This window comes from Nothoprocta perdicaria, unplaced genomic scaffold, assembly GCF_003342845.1.
Source record: "Nothoprocta perdicaria isolate Ctin4 unplaced genomic scaffold, notPer1 scaffold_366, whole genome shotgun sequence".
In the NCBI taxonomy this organism is placed as follows: domain Eukaryota; kingdom Metazoa; phylum Chordata; class Aves; order Tinamiformes; family Tinamidae; genus Nothoprocta; species Nothoprocta perdicaria.
The window spans coordinates 335,626-362,314 of NW_020455606.1; the positions used below are offsets into that span (position 1 = coordinate 335,626).

Below are 26,689 nucleotides of genomic sequence, written 5' to 3' on the forward strand. Positions count from 1 at the left end.
ATTTAGAGTATTAGTTTGAAAACGTGTTCTGATTTGAAAAAAAATACAACACAATATACAGAAGGCTGTGTTCTCTAGCAATATGGAACTTTTCAGTGGCCAAAGTTTTCTTCCTGATAAAATTTTATTTGTAGCAGATACATGTAAATGGGCACTTTTTGGTAAGAGATGTAGTATTTTTTCCCTCTTTCTGTTCACATATCGGCTTGCTCATGCACCCATCTTAGCTCAACAACAGACAGCATATATTGACTGAACTTTATGCAATGTTCATATATCCCCTAGAAACACATAGTAACTGAATTAGACAGAATCAACACCATTTTAACATTGCTACTCTGCTCCTTATTTTTTATTGTTGTTAGATATGATGGCATGAGGAACACATTTGGCCATGGTAATTATCATCCTTACTTTGTCACTAATGGTCTGTGGACGTAGGTGAGAAAGTGTATGTAAGATGTTTTGACATCAGCTGTCATATTTTTTGATAGGGTCAAGTCATAAAGCCAAATTTTGCAGTCAGAATGAGCTGAAGACAGAAACAAGAGAAATCAAGACATGTGCCGGAAAAACACATGACTGACATCCAGGCTAAGGACTTTACTAACATTAGGAGTCTGGAACAAGAAACAAGTAGAGGTAAAATAATGCCAGGAACAGAAGGCAGTCCTCAAAAAGTAAGGCTAGGACAGTAAGTAAGGGTAGGCCAGTCAAAGTATAATTCAGTTGTAATGGAAAGCATAGGATATTCCAGAAGCTTGCAGAAGTTTGGACATAAACCCTGGTTTGACAAGTCTGCAAGCCTCTAAATAAACCTGAAGATGTTAATGGATTACTCTGTCTTATGGCTATTTCATTGTTTTGCCTATTTTCCTCTTTTACCTACTGATTCCTCCTAGCTCGAGGTATCCTGAACTCGAGCAAAACTCTGTTACACAACAGAAGACTAGGTAGTTTCCTTCCTCCCAAATTTTCTTCTAGCTTCTTCGCTATTCAACTAGGAAAATGTCTTCTCTTTCAATTCTGAAATATTTGCTACTGCTTCACAGACACCCAGAAGAGCTGGCTGATGTTTCTTTTTTAATACTAAATAATAAAAGTTAAATAAATACATAAATAAATACCTTTCCTAGATATGCTTTTCTCAAGTAGTAATACAAAGAAACATTAAGAAGATCCAGGAAGTAAAGGAAATTAAAAGTGCAAAGTATGCATCTACACAAACTTTTCCTTCAGCTTCTGAAGTGAATGCATTTTGTTTGTGTGAAACAGAGAGGGTGGGGACTCGGACGACTGTGTCTTTAATGGGATTTGCAGAGAGTTGGGGTAGGAGGTGTGTCCTCCTCTCCACCTACCACCTTCCCAGAGCACGGTGTCTCTTAGGGCGCGTTCCCACAGGTTCATTCAGGTAAAAGGTGTTTCGCCGGACTTGTTCATCTGCCTGTTGCAAGGTTTCTTACACTTATGTGTTGTGTTTCACAGAGAGGGAAGCTTACTTTTAAATTCTATACTTTAGAAGCAGAAGAGAAGTACTAGAAGCCTAGGATATCAGTTCTGTATTGACATCCTCGCTGATGTGTAGGGTATTTGCAAGGGGAAGGTTGCTGGTGAGCTGTTTCTAAATCAGACACACCTTTGGGTTGGGCTATTTTGGAAACTAAGTGTCTGTTGGTGAGGCTAGAAGTATGGTCTGCTAGGCAGAAATGATTTTATTTTGTGTTTTCACGTGTACTTTGAGCAGCTGATGCATCTGAAGCACAGTCTCTGGTGAAAGAAGAGCAGTGTTGCCTTGCAGAGAGCCTTTACTGATTTTTATCAAAGTGAGGATTGCTGACTTTCCGGCACCTGGGCAAGGCAGAAAAAGGGGCTTGCAATGGGGGTGCCTTTATTTGGGGATAGCAAGTCCTTCTATTTCCGGATCTGGAGTGGACTGAGTCAGATACTGCAAGGCAAAAAATCCTGTGATAAACATCTGGACGAAATCTACCTCCTCCAGCAGAAAAGGTACAGTGCACTTCAGGTTTCTTGTCTTTCCCTTTCTTCCTGCTGCTTCTCTCTCTTTTTCTTCAGGCTTTCCTGCCTGCAGATAAGCTTTAAACACCTTGAGTGCACTCTTCTCTCTAAGATTTCTTTTTTCAAGTTGGAATGTTTCTGGAGTTCTAGTCTCATTTTCTTCAATAGCTGGGCTTAATAGGTCACAATTGAATAATACTGAGTGTAGCGTTTCCATCACAAATTCAAAATGTATGCTCTGACTTTCCTGTTTTGATTTGTAAACCTAATAAATTAAGGGACTTTCATCATTAAGAGTGAGTGTGACTTATTTATGCTATATTGAGCTCTGCCTGAAATGATGGCTTGTTATGGATTTTACTGTCTGAGGCTTGTCCTTACTTTGGGACCCAGGGGGCATAATATTGTTTCACCTTATCATGGTCATTCACCTCCTAGGTTGGACTGCTATTTCTCACCTTCTTGACCTGGATGCCAATTATCTTCAAAGCACATACAGAGCATGTTGCTTGTAGTCTACACATGTAAATACTAGATAAATCCTCTTGCTGCTGTGCAATGCTGTCCCTTCCACATGCAGCATTGTTCAGTAAATGGAGTTATATCTCTAATTTTCATTATTTCTTGTAATTTATGTGTGCACTTTGGCTGCAGTACGCAAATTATAAAATCACGTTTATTCCCTTGTAAAATCTTTCTTTACTTCCAAAACTTTGAGCATCTCTGGCGACAAAAATATGGATACATGGAGCTATATAAATATATGTGTATATATATGTATATAAATAGAGAGTGGGAGAAGGAGAGAGGGAGTAATAGAGAGATCTTTGGCTTTATTTGATTGACTCTTGAAAAYCTCCTAAAACAGAGATTCTACCACCTCTTTGAGTGTGTTTTCCAGTGCTGTCATAACCTCATGGTGAAAAAGATGTATTTTTTCCTCCTTCCAGACTCAGTCTCTCAAGATACTATTGCTCCTTGTTTTATCATCTCCTGTTAGCAAGTGTTAGGCCCTTTCTTCTTTGTTAATCCCCTTCACCTAATTTTAAGCTGCTATTTGATTGCCTCAAACATCCTCTTCAGCAGATTGAACCCAGCTCCCTCAACCTTTGAGGCTGAGGTATGAGGATATGGCATGTGCTATGGGACTGTGAATAACGTGTTTGTTAATCCTTAGAAATTAGTGTCATCACTTAACTTTCCTGGGATGTTGTGAGAATTAATTATTTATTAACAATAATTTAACTTGTATATTTCAACAGAAATATCAAAGCTCTTTTGCATATATTAATTAATTATAGAAATACAGATATCTGTTGCCCTAGAAATAATCCATTAGAGATGATTGGAGCAATTTGCATAACTTGCAGAGAATCATGCAGCTCATTCCAAATATGTGTCAATAAAAGCTWTCTATCTCTCTTCTACATCACAGCTATTATTCTCTAGTGGTTTTGTCTGGCTTTTCAGTCACACRAAAGAAAATTAGTCTTTCTTGCATTGATAGTGCTTTGCTCACTGTAAAAGCAAACATGGTGCAAATGAAAGTAACTCARCTTAATTCTATTTCACTGAAGTGCTTAGGAATTTTATAAGGACATGAGAAGCCTTGAGCTTCTAGACCAATTTGACTCAAGTTAGTAATTGATAAGTGATATCACCTGAGGTTTGATTCTTACTTTTCTATGTACTTTACAGAGACTTCAGAGCAAAAATCAATGTATAGCTATCCCATCCCCAATTCTTATCAACATCAATTGGTTCCTTTGCTCTCAAAGATTAAAGTGACACAGAGATGCCAGCTCCATCACTTCTAATATGTTTCAGTAGCAAGGCTTCTCAATAGTCAAGGTGCAAGGATCAGCCTGGTGGAAATGACTTCGTCATGCATTCAGCAGTGATAGTAATTAGCATTACTAATAGTAGTTTTGTCTTTTTTTTTTTTTTCTTAGGCCCTCACAATGAGATGTTTTGAGCCTAATATTAAAAAAAAAAAGCCTATATTTCAGATATGAAGCTTATCTGGAGCTCGCATTTTTTTTCCCACAACACAAACACACACAAATATAACTTGGTTGCCTAAGATTAGGACTATAGGCTTACCAACTCATTTGCTTTCTTAAGCTTGGTTATAATTTTTCTCACGAAGAACTGAACATAGAACTTACTCTCTGAAAAAAAAAAAGAAAAACAACAAAAAAAGAATTATTAGAAGAAACCAATTAGATGCAGGGTAAGGAAAACAGCCTAGCATGGGTCTGCATGAAGATCCCTATTGACAAGGGCTGGAGTTTTGTCTTAGAGTGAGTTTGTTTGATGAGGACAAATTAGTTTTATGAATAACTCAGTGAGTAAATAAATAACTAGTGCAGAAAAATAAACTGTTGATCCAGTATTAGCATTAGATTATTCTTGTGGTGCTGTTAGATGCAGATATTTCTGTGATCTTGCTAGGAGATTGCCCTAATGGAGGTGAACAAGCAAGCTTTCTGCTACTTGGTGCGATGGATGGTCAAAACATCAAAGATGAATCTTTAATCTCAGTTGATTGTCTAGTATCTTCAATTACAACCTGACTACCCAAAGTAATTTTATTTTCAATTTATCGCTGCATTTGGTGTTGATACATACTCTCTAGAGATATATAAGGTGGGTGAGTGATTAATTATGAAAATTAAGACTACAGAAATATCAGATGKCTGCTAAAATGTTTTTAATGTCCTACAACAGCAGGTATATAACCTGAATCTTTTTCCTGGTGGAAAGAACCAATGCCGATGCTGAAGAAATTTGTTGATATTGCTCCTTCTTTGAGCTCCTGTTATCCTAACCTGCCTCCTTTTCAAGTTACACTTTTCATTCATAACACATTTTTTGGCATTGCTCCTCCTTTTGATTGATTAACATTCTCTGAGCACTCTYCTGCTCTCCTGAAGCCTTGCAAACACAAGCAGATTGGCACAAAAAAAAAAAGGAAAAATTGAAACTCCTTTGTTTATTCTACAAGGAAGTGCTGAAGAATGGATATTCTGAGTACTGCAACAGGGAAAGAAAAGAAAACTAATATAAAATACTGCTGCTGAATTTATATGCCAGTTTGAAAGAATTGCCTTAGGTCTTCTGTACTGGACATTGCCATGAAGATAGGGAATGAAACCAATAGAKGTCGGATTAAACTCTACTGGCAGTAGGAATATTCAAGCTTGGGAATGACTCAAGCAATAGAAGGGAAGGCAGGAGGAGTAAGAAATTTTCTTTTTCATCTCTGGTGAGCTCAGTTTTGATGAAAAAAGGCTTCAGATCGTTTGGTGTCAAAAAAGTTCATGTATTTGGCATCATTCCTTCATTAAAAATAGCCTTATAAATTCAGATTCCTACTTTTATAACTAAGTCTTATGGAACCTTATGGAGTTAGGAAGTGCCTAAGAAGCTGCAAATGCAGAAAAATATRCATCACCAGCAGAGAGTGCTTATGAAATCCCTTATCTTCTTTAAAGTTATTTCACATGACTCCCTCAGTCAGAATCTGACCTACATTCTATCTCCTCTTTGTTTCACAATGGATTTTCAGGTGTTGCTGACTTGCCCTCACCTCTGCTGAAAAACAAATCACAGCTTCCTGAGCCATCTCTTCATTGAGTCATCTATTAAGTAAGCTGAGTGATAGGAATACAGATCCCAGAATCTCCAGCGTGCCTCAAGACAGCTAACTACCATACCTAACTCAGTAGGAGAACTTAGACATAGTTCCATGTGGATATTATCATGTTTCTTGTTGAGCATCAGAACTACTATTTGTCTATATAACTGTGTTTACCTTAAACTGATCCTATAAAGAGCTATCAGTACTGCACTGATTGCTACACGCACAGCTTAGGTGGATACATTATGAGCTTATTGTGCCTTGATTACATAGTTGATGCAGGAAATGATATAGAAGAGCATCTTAGTTTAGCTGTGTTAAATTAAATTGTTTTCTCCAAGCGCCTAAGTAGGTCCTTGTGCTGAATCATTCTCTGAAATCGTCTCTCTTCATCCAATGACTGAAGGTAATTTATGGAAACTAAGCATGAAATGTAGCAAGTTCTTTTAAGAATATAAAGTTTTGGGTTTTATTTTGTGGTTGTTTTGACACACAGAAACTAGAGTTGTAACATGTAGAATTCATGCTGAGTTTAATGGGTAAAGAAGAAAATAGGTTAAATATCCAGCGATTATAAATATTTCAAATCATAATTGAGTGGGAAGATTCAAGATTCAAGTAATTTAGGGTTTTTTTGTTTTTGTTGTTTTTCTTTCCCATTAGTGAAGGCAGCTCATCCAGGACTTAACACTTATAAACTCACCACATTTTAATAACGTATTAAAATTGTTTGATAGTTCTAATGATATATTTTTTTATAATATATCATAAAAATATAATGCTATATTTCTATAATGTTTCCCAATTGGGGCCATAAAAATAAGAGATGGTAAAGGCATATATGATTGCATATAACTATGTAAGCCATTAATTTCTGACACATTGGAGGCAGTATGCTGTGACATTTACCAACATTTCTGAGTTATTTATCAGCTTGTTTTTTGTCTGAATCTGTGAGCCCAGTTGGAGAACACTCCAGTGAGTAGATAAGTTTGAAAATTTTGGCCTAAATTTCTGAAAGCTGAGTGTAATAGATATTAGATGCCTGCCTGTTAACATGCTTATAATTTAATTAGTTTACAAGGGCTTTGGAGAATTTTGTGAGAAAGGTATTGTGTTTGTGTCCACCTACATTGTCTCTTGCCCAATCCTTCCTCCTTCTTGAGGTCATCTGCAGGATAAAGACATACTCAGTAAAGCATCAACATAAGAATTGTTGCATTGTTTATACTGTTCAAATCCAAATTCCTTCCCACTTCCTGCCTCTCCAGAAATATTCTCCAGAAACACAATCTTCCTCAGCCAAAATAGTTGCTTCACTTATATTGAATCTTAAAGTTTTGCTCCAAATGCCTCTCTATTTTCTCCCAGTCTCACTGATCCTAGTAGTTATGTTCTCATTCAGTCAGGTTCAGGTTGTAATTAGCAATTAAAGCAATTAACATATAGATAAAGTAAATAAGAAGGCCAAGAGTCTGAAGGACACAGACAAAATATGACAGAATGACTCCCTGATTTGATCAGGATATTATTCTTTACATTCTGAATATTTGTAGTTATATTCTGTTCTTTACCGTTTTTCTAGTGTAGTTTCTGGTCACTTGGAAAATGGAGTGCTCCTGRTGATATAAAATGTTCCTTTTGTGAAATGATAAATATTTCCTTCAGTTATACTTTTATTATATTATATGCCTGTGCCCTTTACCTTGCATTTAATCAAGTGATTAATATTCATCTGTATACTTCTGCTCCTTGTTTTGCTTTACCCCCAAATTCAGTATCCTGCTCCTATAAAGCCGTTCAGATTTTGTACATATTTCAGTGGATTAAATCCAAAGATAACTGTATAAAAGTTATTTTATATTTTCTTCAAATTTGTAAAGTACAACTAATGAAAGAATAATTAAAAGCAAGAAAAAACTTTGTTCCTAAAATTTTGCAGTTTTGCAAATATAATACAAGGAAGAAATCTGTGACAACACAAGAAACTGTATCTCCAAATTTGTAGTTTTGACGAATGTATATGTCTTGTGCGCTTTTTTTGTGGGATCTGAGAATAACAGTTGCTCCACTTTGGTGAAAGGAAAGTATTCATTGCCAATTAGGTAGAGAAAACAAGATTGAAATTCTTGTTYGTAGCACCATTATTATTATTATTCTACAGTTTTCCTTAGACTTAGTCCATTTCACACATTGGAGCTTGACCTGAGTTGTGTTAGGTATTTAATAATAATTAAAAATCTATGCTCTCARAAAGTAGAGGCGATATAGAAATAAAAAAATTACCTCCAAACTAAAGCCRGACCTACCCCATTTGGAATTATGATCCTCTTCCTATTTCATCCTGAATTCCCAGGAGATATAGATTATTTCCTACATTTTGAGAGTGACGTTTTTCCCTTGAAGCTTTAACTTTTGAACTTGAGCTACTTATATGTTTTCATTTGTATGAAAATAATGAAATAGAAAATTCACTCAAAATCATTTTTAAATGAAAAGATTCCTCTGAAAATGTGGTAAAATAGAAAAACTTATAACATAATAATTAGTCTATCTTTTATGATTTTGGGATGCCCCAATTTTCGACATTAGCAAAGCTTGTTTGAATGCTAATCAAGCAGATCTGGCAGGTAAATAGCACAGTAAAAACTGGATTCAAAAGAAATATTTTGTTCTATTCAGGAAATAATAACAATAAATCATCAAATAGATCTTATCTATAAAGTATTTTAAATGATTAATTGACTCATTCATGAGAAGAGAAGGGACCAGTTGCCCAGGTTCTCCATATAAGAATACTTTTTTCCTCTGAAAATGCCTCTTGTTCATTATGCAGAAAACTGTCCCTGTTTGGTCTCAAGGTTTTCTAATTTATCCTGGCAAACTGGATCCTTTTTTCCTCCCAAACTGAAGTGAGTCTGTAGATTCTCTCTCACAAAGTTAACTCCTTGCGCCACAGAAAAGACCAAAGCTGATAAATAAAGCTTAAAGATGTTGTACTCTTGTTGACAGTCCTTGATCCCATCCTACAAGAGTGCCAAGGCTAGAAAGCTTTCTGTTTCTCATCCCCATATTTTGGGGTGCCATGGCCAGATGAAATGCTAGATGGGAGGTTAGTAGAATTTTCCTTGTGACCTATAGAGGCGGCTTATTCTTTATATTTTAAAGGTCTAAGCCTGGTCTAGGTTAATGAGTGAAACAGGATCCAAGGGACCTGGGGAAGAAAACCAGTTGCTCCAGTCCTAGGTATCTTTTGAAAAGAGATTGAACAATTCCAAAGCTTTCAGATAAACTATGTGATCATGTTTTGCTGTTTTTTGTTTTGTATGTGTGCGCACCTTTGTTTAATTAGATATTGCTGCAAAATCTGAGGCCATCAGTCCATCTTAGCCTGCTACCCTAGACTAGCATGAGCAAATAGATAGCAAAGGTCATAAGTGGTGGAATGTAAAAGAGAGTGCAAATAAAAGTTGTTACTCTGTATCATGTGGCAAGCCTGRCTGAGGGCTCAGATTGCTCACCCTTCAGGAAATACCTATCCTATCCATCACTAACTGGACCAGGTATACTGAMTGTACTTAGTGCACAGGTGAGCAGCTGAGACTGAAGACCTAACTTTCAGAGAAACATAGCTGAGTGAAGGGAACCCTGCCCACACCATTTATTCATTAAACATTCATTGATTAAACAGGCAGTTAGAAAAAAAAAAAAGACCATCCTAAAATATTTAGACTTTAAATATTTATTTTGGATTGGCAGATGTGCTTTTCAAGTTGTAAGATTGATGTTCTGCCATTTTTACAACAAGAATTGAAGGCTAGTAACTTATGGGTATTATCGTGTCTGMATAGGTAGTTTAGAATCATTTTGAATGCAAGGACCACACTAAGTTGCAAGAGTTGATTTTTCCACTCGTGTGATCAGCTTTGCCCGTGTCCAGGATGTTGTTCGCATCAAATGACTTTGCTGTAGTGAAGTACTTGTAGATTCTTATTTRACTCTGAAATAAACAAAAGTCTGATGGAGGATTTAAGGGCATTCTTTACCTATAAACGTTCCATTGGTCTGGGACTTGTGTTTGGCATAGTTTTTTCCCAGAATGGCATGGTTTTCAGTTCATATCAACTTCCTCAAGTCTCTCAGCATCATTACATTTTAGATCTCATTCTTTTAGTTATACCATAGGACACTGTGGTAAGATACAGGGTGAATTCTTGTTTCTATTCTTTCTTTTCTATTCATTCTGTGGGTAATTCAGATGGAAACATTTTTTTTTATTATTATTATTATGTTCCATAAAAACCTGATGACTTTTTTTTTGCTTGTGAGGTAACTAGTGTTCTGGTAGAAGAAATCTCAAGTGACTGATCGTTTGTTATGTTCTATGCCTGAAAATGTGGACTATGTGAACAAGAATAGATTTGGTTATTTCTTTTTCCTTTCTTTCCCTCTGCTGCCACCACACGGTTATGTGCCAATAAGGCAAGAACGACTGAACGATTTTTTTTTTTAAACTTACAGGTATTAGGTGTGCATTACCCACAGGTCATAGGTTATGTATTGCTTACCTTTCAGGGAAAAATCATTTCTGAAGACTCTTACTGGCTTTAATAGTGTTCATTCTAGTTCTGCAAAGAGGCACCTTGTGATTGACTGTGTTCTTTAACAGTCACTGTTTCTTTTATTGTAGGATCTGGGAATCCCCGCTACTCCAGGCTGCCAAGGAGAACAACCTCCAAGCTATTACAAAACTTCTTACTGATGGAACATGTGATATCTATCAAAGAGGTTACTTGATGATTCTTTTGTCACAGATGACTTTCTGGGGAAGATAAGAACTTCCTGCAAAAGTCAGAATAGCTTTTTGTGCCACAACATTCACAATAGCAGTATCAAAGTGCTTAACTATATGTCAGAAGCTGAAACAAGCTTCTAAAACAGTTTGAAGAAAAATGTAATTGTCTCCATTTTGCAACAAAGCGAGGATTCTAGCTCAGAGACATGGTCAATTGCTAAGTGAGTTGTGACAATAAGGAATTATACAGTTGGTTTACAGCCTGACCAAGTCTCATTTCTAGAAAGACTGAGTGAAATCATTTCCTGAAGGAGATGGCTAGAGTGTGCTTATTTTATATCCTGCCATTTAAAAAATATCCTTCTTTCCACAAACACACGTAGTCTCTGTTCAGCTTCCAGGTTTTGAGGGGATGAAGGACAAGGCCATGCTGCTAGCATGTCATACAATGACGCAGCATCTTCTAATGCTCAAGAGCCTAGCACTTCCATAATTCTCCACATTAATAAATCTGTATCTGCTTTTGTCCCATGTGGTTCAGTGTCTAGATGACCCACGTGCTTCTTTTACTGTCTCTAGGTGCAGTAGGGGAGACAGCCCTTCATGTAGCTGCCTTGTATGATAATGTGGAGGCTGCAGTGGCTTTGATGGAGGCCGCTCCAGAGCTCGTCAATGAAAGGATGACATCAGAGCTTTACGAAGGTACCTCAGGGTAGGGGAATGGTTGGTGTCCTCTGCAGGAGGAGGGAAGAAGCCCACACATTTAGGAAATTGCCTCAGAAATCCAATACCTCTTTTAAAGAATTTAAGCAGGCCTGCTTTGATCTTGTCTTGATCTTCTCTTCATATCCCATGAAATTCTTCATGGGACACATCATCCTATTGGTTTTGTTGGCAGATTATAAAATCATAGAACGCTTAAGGTTGGAAGGGACCTCAGAGGTCATCTAGTCCAACCTCCCTGCTCACACAGGGTCACCTAGAGCATGTGGCACAGGGCTGCATCCAAGCGAGGTATTAATATACACTGATCAGGTCCCTCCTCAGCCTTCTCTTCTCCAGGCTGAACAGGCCCAGCACCTTCAGCCTTTGCTCACAGGGCAGATGTTCCAGGCCCCTGATCATCCTCGTAGCCCTGCGCTGGACTCTCTCCAGCAGCTCCACATCCCTCTTGTCCTAGGGAGCCCAGAACTGGACATTGCACTTGGGGACACCAGGCCAAGTAGTTCTGTGGCCACTGCATTCCGTACTTCACACGCTCCTGACCCTCACAGCAGACAAGGCAATCAGTTTGTTTTGAGTAACAGGAAACTGCGCTATCCAGGAATATGTTTTACTTTGCTGGAAAGCTGCAACGTCTGGACCAAAAGGAGAAGCATAAGGGGAAGGAAAAAAAAAAAAAAAAAAACCAAGGAAAAACATGGGACTTAAGAGTAATAAATGAAATAATCAAACCGGCATCCCACGGTTCCAGATCCATACACTATTCTAAACCAGATCCTCTCTTCATATCACTACAATTCAATACTTCATTTGAAAGACGCATTTAGGGATTGTCCTCCCATAGAGGATAGTAAACAATATCTAACTTTTGAATGAGCACAAGAGGAGGGAGGGAAAAGGACAGAACAATAATTGATGTGTCCTCCCACAAGGATACACTGAGGCACTGCTCCTATTCAGAAAAGCCTTGCAGCCATCCTACTCCCGACGTTTACCCTCGGTGCTACTCCCGACGTTTACCCTCGGTGCTACTCCGACGTTTACCCTCGGTGCTACTCCGACGTTTACCCTCGGTGCTACTCCGACGTTTACCCTCGGTGCTACTCTGATGTTTACCCTTGGTGCTACTCTGACGTTTACCCTCGGTGCTACTCCGACATTTACCCTCAGTCTTACTCCCGATGTTTACCCTTGGTCCTACTCCGACGTTTACCCTCGGTCGTACCCCGACGTTTACCCTCGGTGTTACTCTGACGTTTACCCTCAGTTGTACACCGATGTTTATCCTCAGTCCTACTCTGACGTTTACCCTCAGTCTTACTCCCGATCTTTACCCTCGGTGCTACTTCAATGTTTACCTTCGGTCCTACTCCAACGTTTACCCTCGGTGCTACTCCGATGTTTACCCTCGATCGTACTCCGACGTTTACCCTTGGTCCTTATCCGATGTTTACCCTCGGTGCTACTCCGATGTTTACCCAAGGTGCTACTCCGACATTTACCCTCGGTCGTACTCTGATGTTTACCCTCGGTCCTACTCCTGATCTTTACCCTCAGTGCTACTCCGATGTTTACCCTCGGTCCTACTCTGAAGTTTACCCTCGATGCTACTCCGACGTTTACCCTCGGTCCTACTCCGACGTTTACCCTCGGTCCTACTCCATTGTTTACCATTGGTCCTACTCCGACGTTTACCCTCGGTGCTACTCCAATCTTTACCCTCAGTCCTACTCCCAATGTTTACCCTCGGTGCTACTCCGACATTTACCCTCGGTCCTACTCCAATGTTTACCCTTTTAATAGATTCACAAAAAGATTTAAGTAGAAATGGACCTCTGGAATTCTCCTCAAAGCAGGGATAACATCAAAGCCAAATCTTAATGCCCACATATCCTATTTTGTTTGTGTGCTTACAGGGCAGACAGCTCTCCACATTGCAGCTGTGAACCAGAACATCACTCTTGTGAAGGCTTTACTCAAGAGAGGAGCCAMTGCCTGCATGGCCCGGGCTACCGGGCAGTTCTTCAGGCGCAGCTCCCAGAACCTTCTCTATTTCGGTACAGCCTTATTTTATCTTCTTGCTGCTATGGGAGGAGCCCAGTGGAGTGATGAAAAACGAGGGAGAATTGTTTTTGTCTCCACCTAATTGATGAGCAGAGGCTCCTGTCCCGAGAGTCCTCAGTCACACACTTTTAGCTGGCCATATTTCCTCATCTAAGTACGTAGGTACAATTACACATATATATATAAAAGAAGCCAACATGTCTTTTGTATTTATGTGCATACAAAATTTATATATTGTATAAAAAGTCTATTTATTGCATAGTGCAACTTACTTGTCCTCCATTACTAAGATATTCTCCTGATAAGGATATTTTGTCTTTTCTAGTGTTATGGGCTTGTTATTTTCCTCCTTTCTACGCAGGACTAGCAGTGAGGGCAGGAGTTTTAGAAATTTCCTGGAGTAACTCTTCCTTTCCTTTCTAGTATTCCTTGGCTTTCCCACTAAGTGATCCAACTTCTCATGCATCCTGGGTTATTAATGTTGTTTCCTCCTTGTTCCATCCTTTGCAGGAGAACACGTTTTATCATTTGCTGCCTGTGTGGGAAATGAGGAGATTGTAAGGTTGCTCATTGAAAATGGAGCTGACATCAGAGCTCAGGATTATTTAGGTATGTGTGATGGGGCCCAATGAATTGTATATAGCAGAGCTGGAGACTGCAGTTCATATTCCTGTCATCTTTGTAAACATATATTTTTTTCTTTCATTACAAATGGCTGTTGGATGAAGCCATTGTTAATGGCATCAGTCAAGTAGCAGCTTATTAGTGCTGTTAAGCAATAATTACTTTCCTTCTGCAAGGCTGGGCTATTTCACTTATTTTATCTGTACTGCTTCCTCCACAGGTAACACTGTTCTTCACATCCTGGTTCTACAACCTAACAAAACATTTGCCTGCCATATGTACAGCCTGATACTTTCCTATGACAGCAGCAAACAAGGACCAGGATCACTTGAGTTGATTCCGAATAATGAGGGGCTTACTCCATTCAAACTGGCTGGTGTTGAGGGCAATACTGTGGTAAGTTCGTGTATGACACAATTGTCTGAAAGATATTGCACAGGGAAAGGAATTCAGAAATGGATAACTTGAAGTAATCTCACCCAGATCATGGGAATTTTAACACACAGCAGGTAAAAGATGCATAACAGCTTCTTCCTTTTTCTGCCAGAAGTCTCACAAAATACCCAAATACATGTATAAGAAGTTTCTTAATCCTAATAAGAGGAACAATTGCCTAAAGAATGTATCTTTTCATCAATTTTTGAAACATTTGTGGTATATATATGTGTGTGCACGTGTGTGTGTGTGYGTGTGYGTGTGTGTGTGTGTTACCGGAAAGATCAAGCAAAGTAACGTTTAAAAAGTTGTCTCTCCTATCTAGATTTTATTAGCCTACATATGACACATAGAAAAACATAAACAAGAAGATTTTTTAATATAAAATTTCATACTTATGCTTAACTTGATGTTAGGTATAACTGCAGGTGAGTTAGGTCCCATTGAACTACTGTTATTTGTCTATTGCCAGAAAAAGATAATAGACTGCATGGATCACTGGTCTCCTCCAGAGTGTTAGTTCCTATCTGTATTCTTGCTAATGTGTGTCTGAAGTATTTGCTGAATAAAACAAATATTCACCCCCCAAAATATTGTTTTGTTCTGTGAATTATCTTGTATGAAAGTGGTAAGTCCAGACAGATTAAGACGAAGGTTTTAAAATTATCATACATTTTGAGAATATCCAGTGTCCAGKGGAAGTACTGTTTATCATTACTGAAGAGAAGCAGGTCGTGAAATATGTGAGAACTGTAACAATAATGAGGAAGTTCAAGGGAAATATTTTGTAAAGAAGGATTTAATTTTAAGGTGTTGCAATGAAAATCATTATAAACTGGATAGTTCCTGATCTCCTGAACTGCTTTCATTTTTCCTCAGATGTTTCAATACCTCATGCAGAAGCGGAAGTACAATCTCTGGTCCTTTGGCCCCTTTACGACTGTGCTCTATGATCTTACAGAGATTGACTCCTGGGCTGAAGATCAGTCCTTCCTTGAGCTCATTGTCTCAACCAAGAAGAGAGAGGTACTGCAAACGCAGACAGAGGTCTTTATGGACAGTGGACTTTGCCACATGTTGCAGGAAATACAGGAATTGTGGTAGCTTTTTATGATATGGCTGAATCTTATGGTTTAACAGCTACTCTAGAGATATTTCTATATAATTATCTAGAAGATATAGAAACATATAGAAGATATAGAACATATAGAAAGCAGTAAATTTTCATTTAAAGTAACCTTCTCATGCCACTTTGACTCATCCTTGCAMTGTTCCTCTTAGCAGAGCACGAGAAAATAGATCTAGAAGAATTTAATAAAGTGTATGGGTCAAATTCAGATGCAAGTTTGGGTCCTACTTATGTTCTAAGTGTCAGTCTTCTAGGAGACTGAAGGCTATAGAAAACAATTAAATATCACTACAAAAAATAGAAACTTAAAATCTCACATTTTTATATTAGCCTTGTAATTTTAGTTGAGTATTAATTACATCAGGAGAAAATAGCAATTTTCTTATCTTAAAGCATATTATACAAAGCTCTCCTGTATTTCCATACTGATAGGAATATCCTGTCATCCTTAATTCTATATTCACACACATGACAAAAACATTTCAAATGCTTATCAGAGAAATTGCCATTGCTATTATGAGCAACTTTCATACTCTAGAAGATATCAGAACTCAGGCTAATTTTCAATGAGTTAAATGGAGCTGTTTGTCTTCCTATTACGGAAAAGATCTCTTACAGAAAAGGCCTCATTGGCATTTTGGAGCTCACCAGGCAGCTGTAGCCAGGATTCTTGGAAGAGTAGCTTATTGCTGTGAACCCTGCACATGTTCTATTAAAAGAGTCAAATAAATACTTCCCCTTTTTTATATAGATAAAGACCTGCAAATGAAATAACCCTGATGATTCTAAAGTAGTTGAATTCAACTGGTTTCATCTACTAAGTAGATTTAGATCTTTGACCTACAAAGCAATCTTTGATCCTCCATAAACATGCCAGCTATTAACCTGTTTCTGGACCTTGAGTATTTACATATTCTGCTTACATCAATAGACATTGCATTCACACACAGGGAAGCCAAACAAAGGGTCACAGGCACACCAAGGGTAGAGATACCCTCAATTTCACATATTGTTTTTGGGGAGCTGCAGATAACCCGAATGATCATCTGTAGGACCCTATTACTTGCAAAGAGAAAAACTCTAGGATAACCACACCACTAATTTGGGTTCCCCAATTAATTGCATAAGGTTCTGTGACTGTGTTGTTTATAGTAATGGTGGTCTAAGGACGTATATGAAGGAAAATTACTAGGAAGAAGTGGTGACCTTTATTAAACAAGTAAATGGATGTGTAAATAATCAAACAAGCTGTTGGGCATGCATGCTGAACTTCTGATCTTGAAACAGCTGCATAACCTAAGGACATATATGAAGGAAAATTATTAGGAAGAAGAGGTGACCTTTATTAAACAAGTAGATGGATGTGTAAATAATCAAACAAGCTGTTGGGCATACATGCTGAACCTCTGATCTGGAAACAGCTGCATTTTTTAAACCTAGAAYAACAAATAACTGCATTAAGCTTAATCCTATATGTTATAGTTCCAAGTGACAATCCAATACAAAATATTTTTCACATGGCTTGTATAAATTCTTTATGTGTAATTATCTATCGAAACATATGGTACGATCACATTGATCAGTACTTCTTCAAAAAGCATACATATGAGATTTTTCCTTAAAACAGAAAAACTTTTCTCTAAATATGTCTTTATATTGCAAGTAACATGTTTTATTTAAAAAGCATTTTTGCATACTGCTCCTGTGAAGAATGGTAATGTCTTATCAATATAGCCACAATTTCATCTTGTCCTAGGAAACAAAAGGAGAAAAATGGTGTTGATCTTTCCGTTTCTTATGTTTGTCATGAGAATCATCTTTGGTTCAAATTGAGAGATTCTCAAAAAAAAAAAAAAAAAAAAAACAGGTTGAATTATTGTTTCCTAAATATCTCCATATATTTTCTTTGTCCTTTATGAACATATGTGGAAATTAAACCAAACAACCATGAGGACAATTAAGAAAATTTCTGGACTACTCATGTGTTTTTTAAAAGGAAAGGTGTGAGAGAAAGAATTGTTTCCCTCCTTTACTCACAACTCCACTAAACATACTTTTTAATGACCCATTCCGTAACTTCTAAAAGTATGGTCTTCACTTTTCTGAGGAAGCTTTTTATTTGTTTGTAATTCTTCATATTACAATGAATATACAATGTGTATAATGTACAATCACAATATTATACAATGTATATAGTATACAATGTATACATGCATACATAGTATGTTGCATACATACTATGTATGCATAGTAATGTATGCATTATACACTTCTTTGACAGAAGCACAACATTAATGTATGCAGTAGTTCTATTTTTCATAGCACACAAGAGTCTTGCTGAAGCTTCTGTTTATTCCTGGAAATGTATGTGGTTTAGATACAATTGCGTTGGACCATTAAGATTTTAAAGCAAATGACCAAAACTTCAAATTTAATATTAATAATTTATAGGAAGTAAATTGAAAATCCTGGATTTTCTCACAGTATGTCTTGCTGTTGCCTTCAAATGAAAAATAAGTTGCTCTGGAAACCTTTCCAAATTCTCTTAGTTGTCTGTTAAGCTGAGGTAATATCATAGAATCACAGAATCCTTAAGGACCTCTTGGGAGGTACCTCTAAAGATCATCTAGTCCAACCTCCCGTCCAAGCGGGTTCTGAAGATCTCTGGAGAAGGACATTMCACAACCTCCCTGGGCAGCCTGTGCCAGGGCTCTGCCTCCCTCCCACACACACACTGTTAAGAAAATTTTCATTAAGTTCCTGTGGAACTTTTGGTGCATCCATTTGTGGCTGTTTCCTCTAGTCCTATCGCTGGCCACCACTGAAAAGAGGCCAGCCCCCTCCTCCTCCTCACTGCCTCCCTTGAGGTATTTATACACACTGATCAGGTCCCTCCTCAGCCTTCTCTTCTCCAGGCTGAACAGGCCCAGCTCCCTCAGCCTTTGCTCATAGGGCAGATGTTCCAGGCCCCTGATCATCCTCGTAGCCCTGCGTTGGACTGTCTCCAGCAGCTCCACATCCCTCTTGTCCTGGGAAGCCCAGAACTGGACGCAGTACTCCAGATGTGGCCTTACCAGGGCTGTGTAGAGGGGGAAGATCACCTCCCTSGACCTGCTGGAGACGCTTTTCTTAATGAACCCCAGGATCCCGTTGGCCTTCTTGGCCACCAGGGCACACTGCTGCCTCATTGTCATCTTGTCATCCACCAAGACACCAAGGTCCCTCTCTGGGTGTCTGCTCTCCAGCAGGTCAACCCCAAATCTGTACTGGTGTCCGGGGTTATTCCTCCCCAAGTGCAGGACCCTGCACTTGCCCTTGTTGAACTTCATGAGGTTTCTMRCCGCCCAGTYRTCCAGTCTGTCCAGGTCCCTCTGGATGGCAGCACAGCCCTCRGGGCTATCAGCTACTCCTCCCAGTTTGGTATCATCAGCAAACTTGCTGAGGGAGCACTCCATCCCTTCATCAAGGTCGTTAATGAATAAGTTGAACAGGACCTCTGCCATCCAGCCGGTTCTCCATCCTCACCTCACYGTCCATTCATCTATCCCACACCTCCAGAGCTTGCCCAGGAGGATGTTGTGAGGGACAATGTCAAAAGCCTTGCTGAAATCCAGATAGATGACATCCACCACTCTCCCCTCATCTATCTAACTCATCATTCCATCATAAAAGGCGATCAGGTTAGTCAAGCATGATTTCCCCTTGCTGAATCCATGCTGACTATTCTTGAGCACCTTCTTGTCCTCCATGCACTTGGAGACAGCAGCCAGGATGAGCTGTTCCATCACTTTCCCAGGGATGGAGATGAGACTGACTGGCCTGTAGTTGTCTGAGTCCTTCTTGCCCTTTTTGAAGACTGGCGTGACATTGGCTTTCTTCCAGTCCTCAGGCACCTCTCCCGTTTTCAGAATCTGTTTTTCAAAGAGAGCTAATGCTGTAAGGGACACTTTTATATGTTTCCAAGAAGGAAGAATTTCCACAATTGTTATTAAAGGTGATAGGAAAAACTGTTGAATTCAGTGTAAATTTAGATCTATAAATGAAGATTTTTAGTTTTAAAAGAAAATTTAAAAAAAAAAAAAGGAAAGCAAAGCAAATTCCATAAGGCTGCCCCACAACTTTGTCCTGCAACTGAAATAGAATTCAAATAATCTTATTTTCAACGCTGTTTTAATAATATTGTATCTTTCGCACAGATTGGAGAACCGGTTGTCCATAAAGTGTAGTGTGATGGTTTGCTTAACATAGAATATTCTTTAAAATGTATTCCAATTACAGTAAAAGGCTATTTGTGAAGTAGAATAGTTTTATACACATTGGAATCCCCAAAGTTCACAGGGTTTATAAACCTTCTGACACTGTAAGCCAATCCCTACTATATACCTTTCATATTCTTTGTATATAGCCCTGTAAAAATGAGATCATTGTCAAAAGCTATTTTAAATGATATGCTTTTTTTCCTGCAATACAGCCTCATAGATTAGCATTAATGTACCTTAATCACAGGTAAAATGTTTATATTCATCCAGGTTTATATTCATCCAGGCCTACAGAGAAAACAAGCTTATTCCAGTATCTAATATGCTTCTCTTGTGCTTCTAACCTGTACTCAAAAGCCATTTGCTGCAGGGTGTATTTCTCTTACTTTTTCCTTATGTATGTTCTTTACTGGTAATCTGAACTGACCTAAGCATTCTCATTTTTGCATAACAAATTCAGCTACTTAATGCTGAATAGTACAGGCAAGAATAGTTTTCTGCTGTTGTCCCAGGGAACAGGATGAATGTAGCTTATAGACAAATTCCCTTATGGCAAATAACTTTTTTATCTTCTTAAAGGCCCGACAGATCTTAGACCTAACACCTGTGAAGGAACTGGTGAGCTTGAAGTGGAATATGTATGGACGGCCCTATTTCTGTTTCCTGGCTTTATTCTATGTGCTCTACATGGTCTGCTTCACTATGTGCTGCGTCTACAGACCACTGAAACCCCGAACAGACAACAAAACAAGCAGTAGAGACAATACTATCTATATCCAGAAAATGCTGCAGGTACTGTGTCTGTAGGACTCAGAGCCCACGAGGCAGAACTTGGTAATTCTAACCTAAACTACTTGACTGGAAAGTCCAAATACTTTCCAGCTCCCAGTTATGGCTGTTATGCTTTTCTCTCCCTGTCTTGGTCAGTGAGGAATATTGGGTATACACCGTTGTCTACTCTTCTCTGTGATCAGGCTGAACTTGTTTCTATAACCTCTTCAGTCCTTGGCACCTTTTTTTACACCATACTACACAGCAGACTTTCTTTTTTCCTCTATTCTTTTTTTTTCCCTTTTTTCAAAATTTCCTCTCACTTTTTTTTTTTCTTTTAGGAATCATATTTGACATATGAGGATGAGCTGAGGCTGGTGGGTGAACTGGTCACAGTCATAGGCGCTGTAGTAATTTTGATTCTTGAGGTAAGAGAAGTAGTGACATGTACAGTCTTGAGTTTACTCAAGCCAGGTTTGATTTACTGCAAAAATATTAGTTTGTGTTTGGAACTTGGTAGGAGTTATTTGCTGAGTCTTAGTGTTTCAGTATACTCCTCTGGCAACTGGCACTGGCAAACAGCATCTTTGAAAAGAAACAGAGATTATGTAGTTTACCTGTAAGATTCCAGGTTCCAAAAAACATTTAGAAGAACTGGTCCCAGTACAAATCAATAGATTCTTAGGAACATTCTGTACTCATCTAGAGTGTTAGAGGTATTTAGTTAAGTGATCTTTGTATGAACTATTGAAAATTTATCTTCAGCTGGAGATCAGGAACTCTATTGACCTATAACAAGACCCTCACTCGAAATTCTGAGATGAACCTATCTAGATGTTCACTTTACTACTTTACCACAAACTCTTCCAAAAAAGATCAGGAGCTCTTTCTATTAAAATACACACACATGGACTTGATTTTATTAAAATTTGGACTACAAGATGGAACTTTTTAAATAGAAAAAAATCAAATGACAGAGAGTTCTGAAATAGAACATAGCTGGTGAACAGCTTGCCCTCTGCCCATATATCCACACAGAGAGGCCCAGAGGGGCCGACAGACACAATCCCTTTGTTTTCAAAGGAACATAATGCAAAAACTGTGAACAAGCAAACAAAGCAGGTGTGGCTTGCTCCAAGAGTATGTGATTATTAGGGGTTACCAGGATAATTAATATTATAATGAACTATGTCTGAGTCATAAAGTCAATAGAGTGTCTCTCTCAGATCCCAGACATCCTTAGAGTTGGAGCAGCAAAATACTTTGGACAAACCATTCTAGGAGGTCCTTTCCACATAATTATGTAAGTATATTTTCTGTTAAGTCTAAAAATACATTGTCTCTCATTATTCTCTCTACTATCTTTTACTAGATGAATCACCTTGGCTGTTCTTTTAGAATATTCCATTTCTTGATTTCTTTTTCTTACTGACTCAAATGGTGTGAAAGAAGCCAGAGAAGGGGCAGGTAGAGTTGAGCAATTAAGCCATATGTAACTCTGCCTATGGAACTGGTGTCTGTATGTGCCTGTCTTGAAATTTTTAGAAAGAAAAGAAAAAGTAGGGTAAGATTCCTTTACTGAACTTTATTCACTGTCTTTCACTGTCTTTTTTTCATTTGCAGTATCACATATGCTTGCATGATTCTGATAACCATGGTGATGCGTCTCACCAGCATGACTGGTGAGGTGGTGCCCATGTCCTTTGCCCTGGTGTTAGGATGGTGCAATGTCATGTACTTTGCACGAGGCTTCCAGATGCTGGGACCCTTTACCATCATGATCCAAAAGGTATAAGAAACAAAATGGGCTTGTTACACACATCCTGACACCACTTTCCAGATAGGGAGAATTCAAAGAATGTTCTTTCTGTCTCAGGATTTGAATTAATGGAAAAGGGTTGAGTTCTTGTCTGCATGAAGAGKTTGAGACTTTCACATTCTTTCTCTTGTAAGAGAATGGAGGCATCCATAAAATGCAGAAGCTTCCTTTCATCCACTTACGACCTTAGAATCTGGAAAACGGTTTACATGTGGTTGCACAGTGACTTGATGGGACAGTTTGACCTTACAGCAATGCTGTTTTTGCTTTACAGATGATATTTGGTGATCTTATGCGCTTCTGCTGGCTCATGGCTGTGGTGATACTGGGCTTTGCATCAGGTGAGTCTACAAAAGGAAATGTGGGTTATGTTATCTCTGCCAAATCTTCTTGTTTGAATCAAGTGCAGAGTTTGGAGTGCCTTCAGGTCATCCTCTTAGCTGTCAGAGGGAATGATGATGTATAATTTCTATTTTGTTCAGCATGGTATCTTTCCCAGCATTGATTGCTGTTCTAATAGATTTGGTTATTAACCCTTGCTCTTTCCAAGATAATGAAAATGCAGGCAATGCAAGTAATGTCAATATATGTAAGTCAAGACTTAAAAAGATACTGCATTTATTATGTTTATCTTCAAAAAAAATGACATTTACACATATATTCTATGCTATTCTATCCATGAAGAAGAAAAAATTTCTTTTTTTGTTGGTTATGTTTTGAGCACATATAGCTAACAAAAGTCTCAAAAAGAGTTGTAATGGTGACCAGTGACCCTACTCTGGGATTTGATCTTATTGTAGTGAGTACTACACTAAACATGATGTGCAGTACCTTTCCTGACTGGCTCAGGTGGTCAAGATCTCTAATAGGACTTAGTTGCTCTTGGAAGATGATTCATGTCATTAAACTATTTTTATCTTTTTTCCTCATTTTTCCCCCCTAGCTTTTTACATCATTTTCCAGACTGAGAACCCTCAAAACCTTGGCCAGTTCTATAACTATCCCATGTCCTTGTTCACCACCTTTGAGCTGTTCCTCACTATCATTGATGGCCCTGCAAACTATGATGTGGACCTGCCCTTTATGTACAGCGTTGTATACTTTGCCTTTGCCGTCATTGCTACTCTTCTTATGCTCAACTTGCTTATTGCCATGATGGGTGACACACACTGGAGAGTGGCCCATGAACGGGATGAGCTTTGGAGAGCCCAGGTAATTTAGGTTACATGGTATGGATTTYTTTTTCTGAATAAAGAGAGAAAAAGGTTGACCAAGGGAAATGCCTGGCCAACTGTTTGCTCCACCATCCCTGCAGTACAGAATGTATTTAAAAACTCTTGCCAGATTTTTTTCACATGAGCTAATACAGTAAGCTATGTACTTTTAATTCTGTGCATTTGCCCCTAAATTCTTTAGAGTTATAAAGTTTAAATTAGGTAAGTTTATGGTACAAACTGCAAGACTATGCCTCTGCAGCTTTTCCTATCTAAAACTGCCTTCCAGAATAACTTCCTTTTACCTGTATACCCATCTTATTTCAAATAGCAGCTAGAAACCTCTCCAGGTTTCTGTGTCTCCATAGCTGTTTATTTCTTAACTTAGAGAATGTCCTGAAAAAATAATTAAATCTGACCCTATCTTGCACATCACATTCCTCTGTAATTGATAGTTAAATACAGGGATGATTGACTCCAAAGAAATGAAAATGTAGAGAAATGGTTTCAAATAGGTCAATTCTGCCTTTAGATTAATTAAAGGAAGTTGGCCTCTCTTGGTCAGAAAGCTTGTGCTGCTTTTTGTGTCATTGAACAAAATCAGTTATCTAGCTGTTCAGCAGGATATACACTTCTGGGTTTTTTTTGGTTTTTTTTTTTTTTTTTTTTTTTTTTTTTTTGAGAGAGAGGAAAAACAGTAGGTCAAATGATTAGCTGCAATTCTGGTGCTAGGATAGCAATTTTATATGATGGTGAATAGGCTCTGAAGTTGTCAAGGCTCTGATATTGATGTAAGTAGCATCCTTTCTCTAGCTTGTAAATTGATTACACAACACCTTATCACAAGGTATAAAAGGAAAGATGTTTAATAATGTTTTAAGAGTTCCATTGTTTCTTCAAGATGTGGCACAGTTAGTAGAAAAATAATGAATTCTCTCATAATAAACAAGGTATTGACTCTATTGACTCTGTTTTTTTCTCTCAGTACCTGTGCATCTATCAGTATTAGCCAAACCAGTATTTTTTAAGAGATTTTTAAAAATTTATTCCAATTTRTTTATTTATTTTTATTGTAAAGGTTGTCGCTACTACTGTTATGCTGGAGCGGAAACTGCCACGATGTCTCTGGCCTCGCTCTGGAATCTGCGGCCGGGAATATGGGCTAGGAGACCGATGGTATCTCAGGTGACTTCTCTTCTGATGTGTGTATGAATGTTTCTCATAAGAAGTGTATGGATGTGAACAAGGAGTCATTTCAGTGGCCAGAGGAGGAGTGTTTGGTGTTCTTCCTTTCTAGAACACAGATGCCTGCCTGCTTTGTGTTTGTGGTGGACAAGCACCATTCCCCTCCCAAAGCAGTTCTTTGTGAAATCAGTTGATGTTTGCTTATCTAGTAAGTCTCAGGAGACAGATCTCTGAAGCTGAATAGGTTATAAGGCCTGAATTTTTTCAGGCCTTGCACTAGACTTTCCTGAAACAATAAATGAATTGCTTGCAGTCTAGATAGCACAAGATTCCTCATTATTTCTCATTTTCATCAACATTTATGAGGCTGAGAAAAGAATATCATGTTTCGGAATATGTACTTTCTCACTGCTTTACCTTTTGCTGATAAAACCATAAGGGGGAGTGGTTGCTCTGTGAAGTAGGAATTTCTGGAGACTTTAGCAGAGAAATGAGGCTTGGGTTTTTTTTTTTTTTTTTTTTTTTTTTTTTTTAGTAAGATTTTCTTGCAAGTTTTCTGTGTAAAAAAAAAAATTAAGTAGACTTAAAATATTAGCAATATACAACACATCCAGGCAGAGGTACAGATTACATCTCTGCAAGTGCAACTTTTAACACCAATTCTGAATTTGATACTAGGAGTAGAGTTGTGATGTCTTCTAGTTCTATCAAATCACATGTATGTTCATTATATTTCATGTGGGGTGGTATTTCAGAAGGCAAGATATAARCAATGCAGAGAAAAGATGGTGGATGTGGAGATGATAAATCACATCTTGGTGAAAGATGTTACACCCTGAGCCTTAAAATCAGGAAGCAGTAGAGGAAGAAAGACAACAAAAAGGGAAACAGATGAAAAGAAATGTATACATAACAAAAGAAAATTGATCTGGAGATGGAGTTAGATGGACTGGGTCTCCAATGAAGGGACTCCATTATCTGCTAATATTTGGCAGCTGGCAAAATGGAAAGGGCAAAYTGTGACTAGGAAATGATTTAAAAGAATAGAAAACCTAGGAATAAGTAAAGATAGTGAAGTGAATTAAAGGGATGAAGTCAAGGGGGATAACTCTGTACTAGAAGCTAAGAAGGCAGGGCCACTTGCATAAGAGCTTGTATTAAAGAAGGAAAAATAAAAGGATTGTTCTYCAAATCACTTTCTTGTGTTTGTGTTGATGATTCTAGAATGTCTGGGTTTGCTGGCAGTCCTCTTGTTTGGGAGAGGACTGTTTCTTGAGGCTGTTCATCATTGTTGATAAGCTGGAACATTCCTAATTCACTGAGTTTATGTTTTTGTAATTCTCCTACAGAGTAGAAGACCGAGTTGATCCCAATAAACACAAGATGATGCGGTACACAGAAGCATTTAAGGTTCAGGACAAGGAAACGTGTGATAAAACTTTGGAAAATATAGAAATTGATAGGAACATCCTGTACAAGAAAGAACTGCCTGCTCTATCACTGTCACGGAATACATCCAGGACTAGTTCTCACCGTGGTTGGGAGATCCTGAGGCAGAATACKTTCCACCAGTTCCACGGGGAGGTCAATCATGCCATGGAAGAGGAGGTCTACGATGTCTAAGAAGCCTTTTTCCTTACCCCAGAACATGGATCACTTCTGCCATGCCACAACAGTTGTTTGCTCCAAATGTTCAAGCATGGTACAGCATGCCACACACATTTGTCAGCCTGCCGGAGCTCTGCTGGTACATCATGAATGGTTGATGGCTTCTATGCCATGATATATGAATCCAGTCTTCTTTCTTCTACCTTCCAGGTATCTCAGTTGTTGCACTAATACTTACTTTAGGTTGGTGGGTTTACTGAGACAAGGCCTGTGTGTTTTGTGATGCTTTGTAATGCTGTAACAAAACAAACAAAAGGAACCAGCACTGGGATTTCATCAATTTACAAAGAGATGATCAGTAAGTCTTCTCCCAGATTGCTACACGTGGCATATTGTCTTCCTTC

The 26,689-nt window shown here is 38.3% G+C and overlaps 1 protein-coding gene across 1 annotated transcript; it reads left to right on the top strand.

Annotated features, from left to right (window-relative positions):
* Positions 1-1,660: 1,660 nt before the first annotated feature.
* On the top strand, positions 1,661-26,300 carry LOC112951704 (transient receptor potential cation channel subfamily V member 6-like). Its single transcript, XM_026044453.1, has 15 exons — positions 1,661-2,007; positions 10,350-10,447; positions 11,034-11,156; positions 13,094-13,234; positions 13,752-13,850; positions 14,086-14,261; positions 15,180-15,326; positions 20,268-20,480; positions 20,801-20,887; positions 21,686-21,762; positions 22,083-22,248; positions 22,553-22,619; positions 23,222-23,490; positions 24,571-24,677; positions 26,027-26,300. The coding sequence occupies exons 1-15, from the start codon at positions 1,877-1,879 to the stop codon at positions 26,298-26,300; spliced, it is 2,175 nt and encodes a 724-aa protein (XP_025900238.1). The 5' UTR covers positions 1,661-1,876.
* The last annotated feature ends 389 nt before the right edge of the window (positions 26,301-26,689 follow it).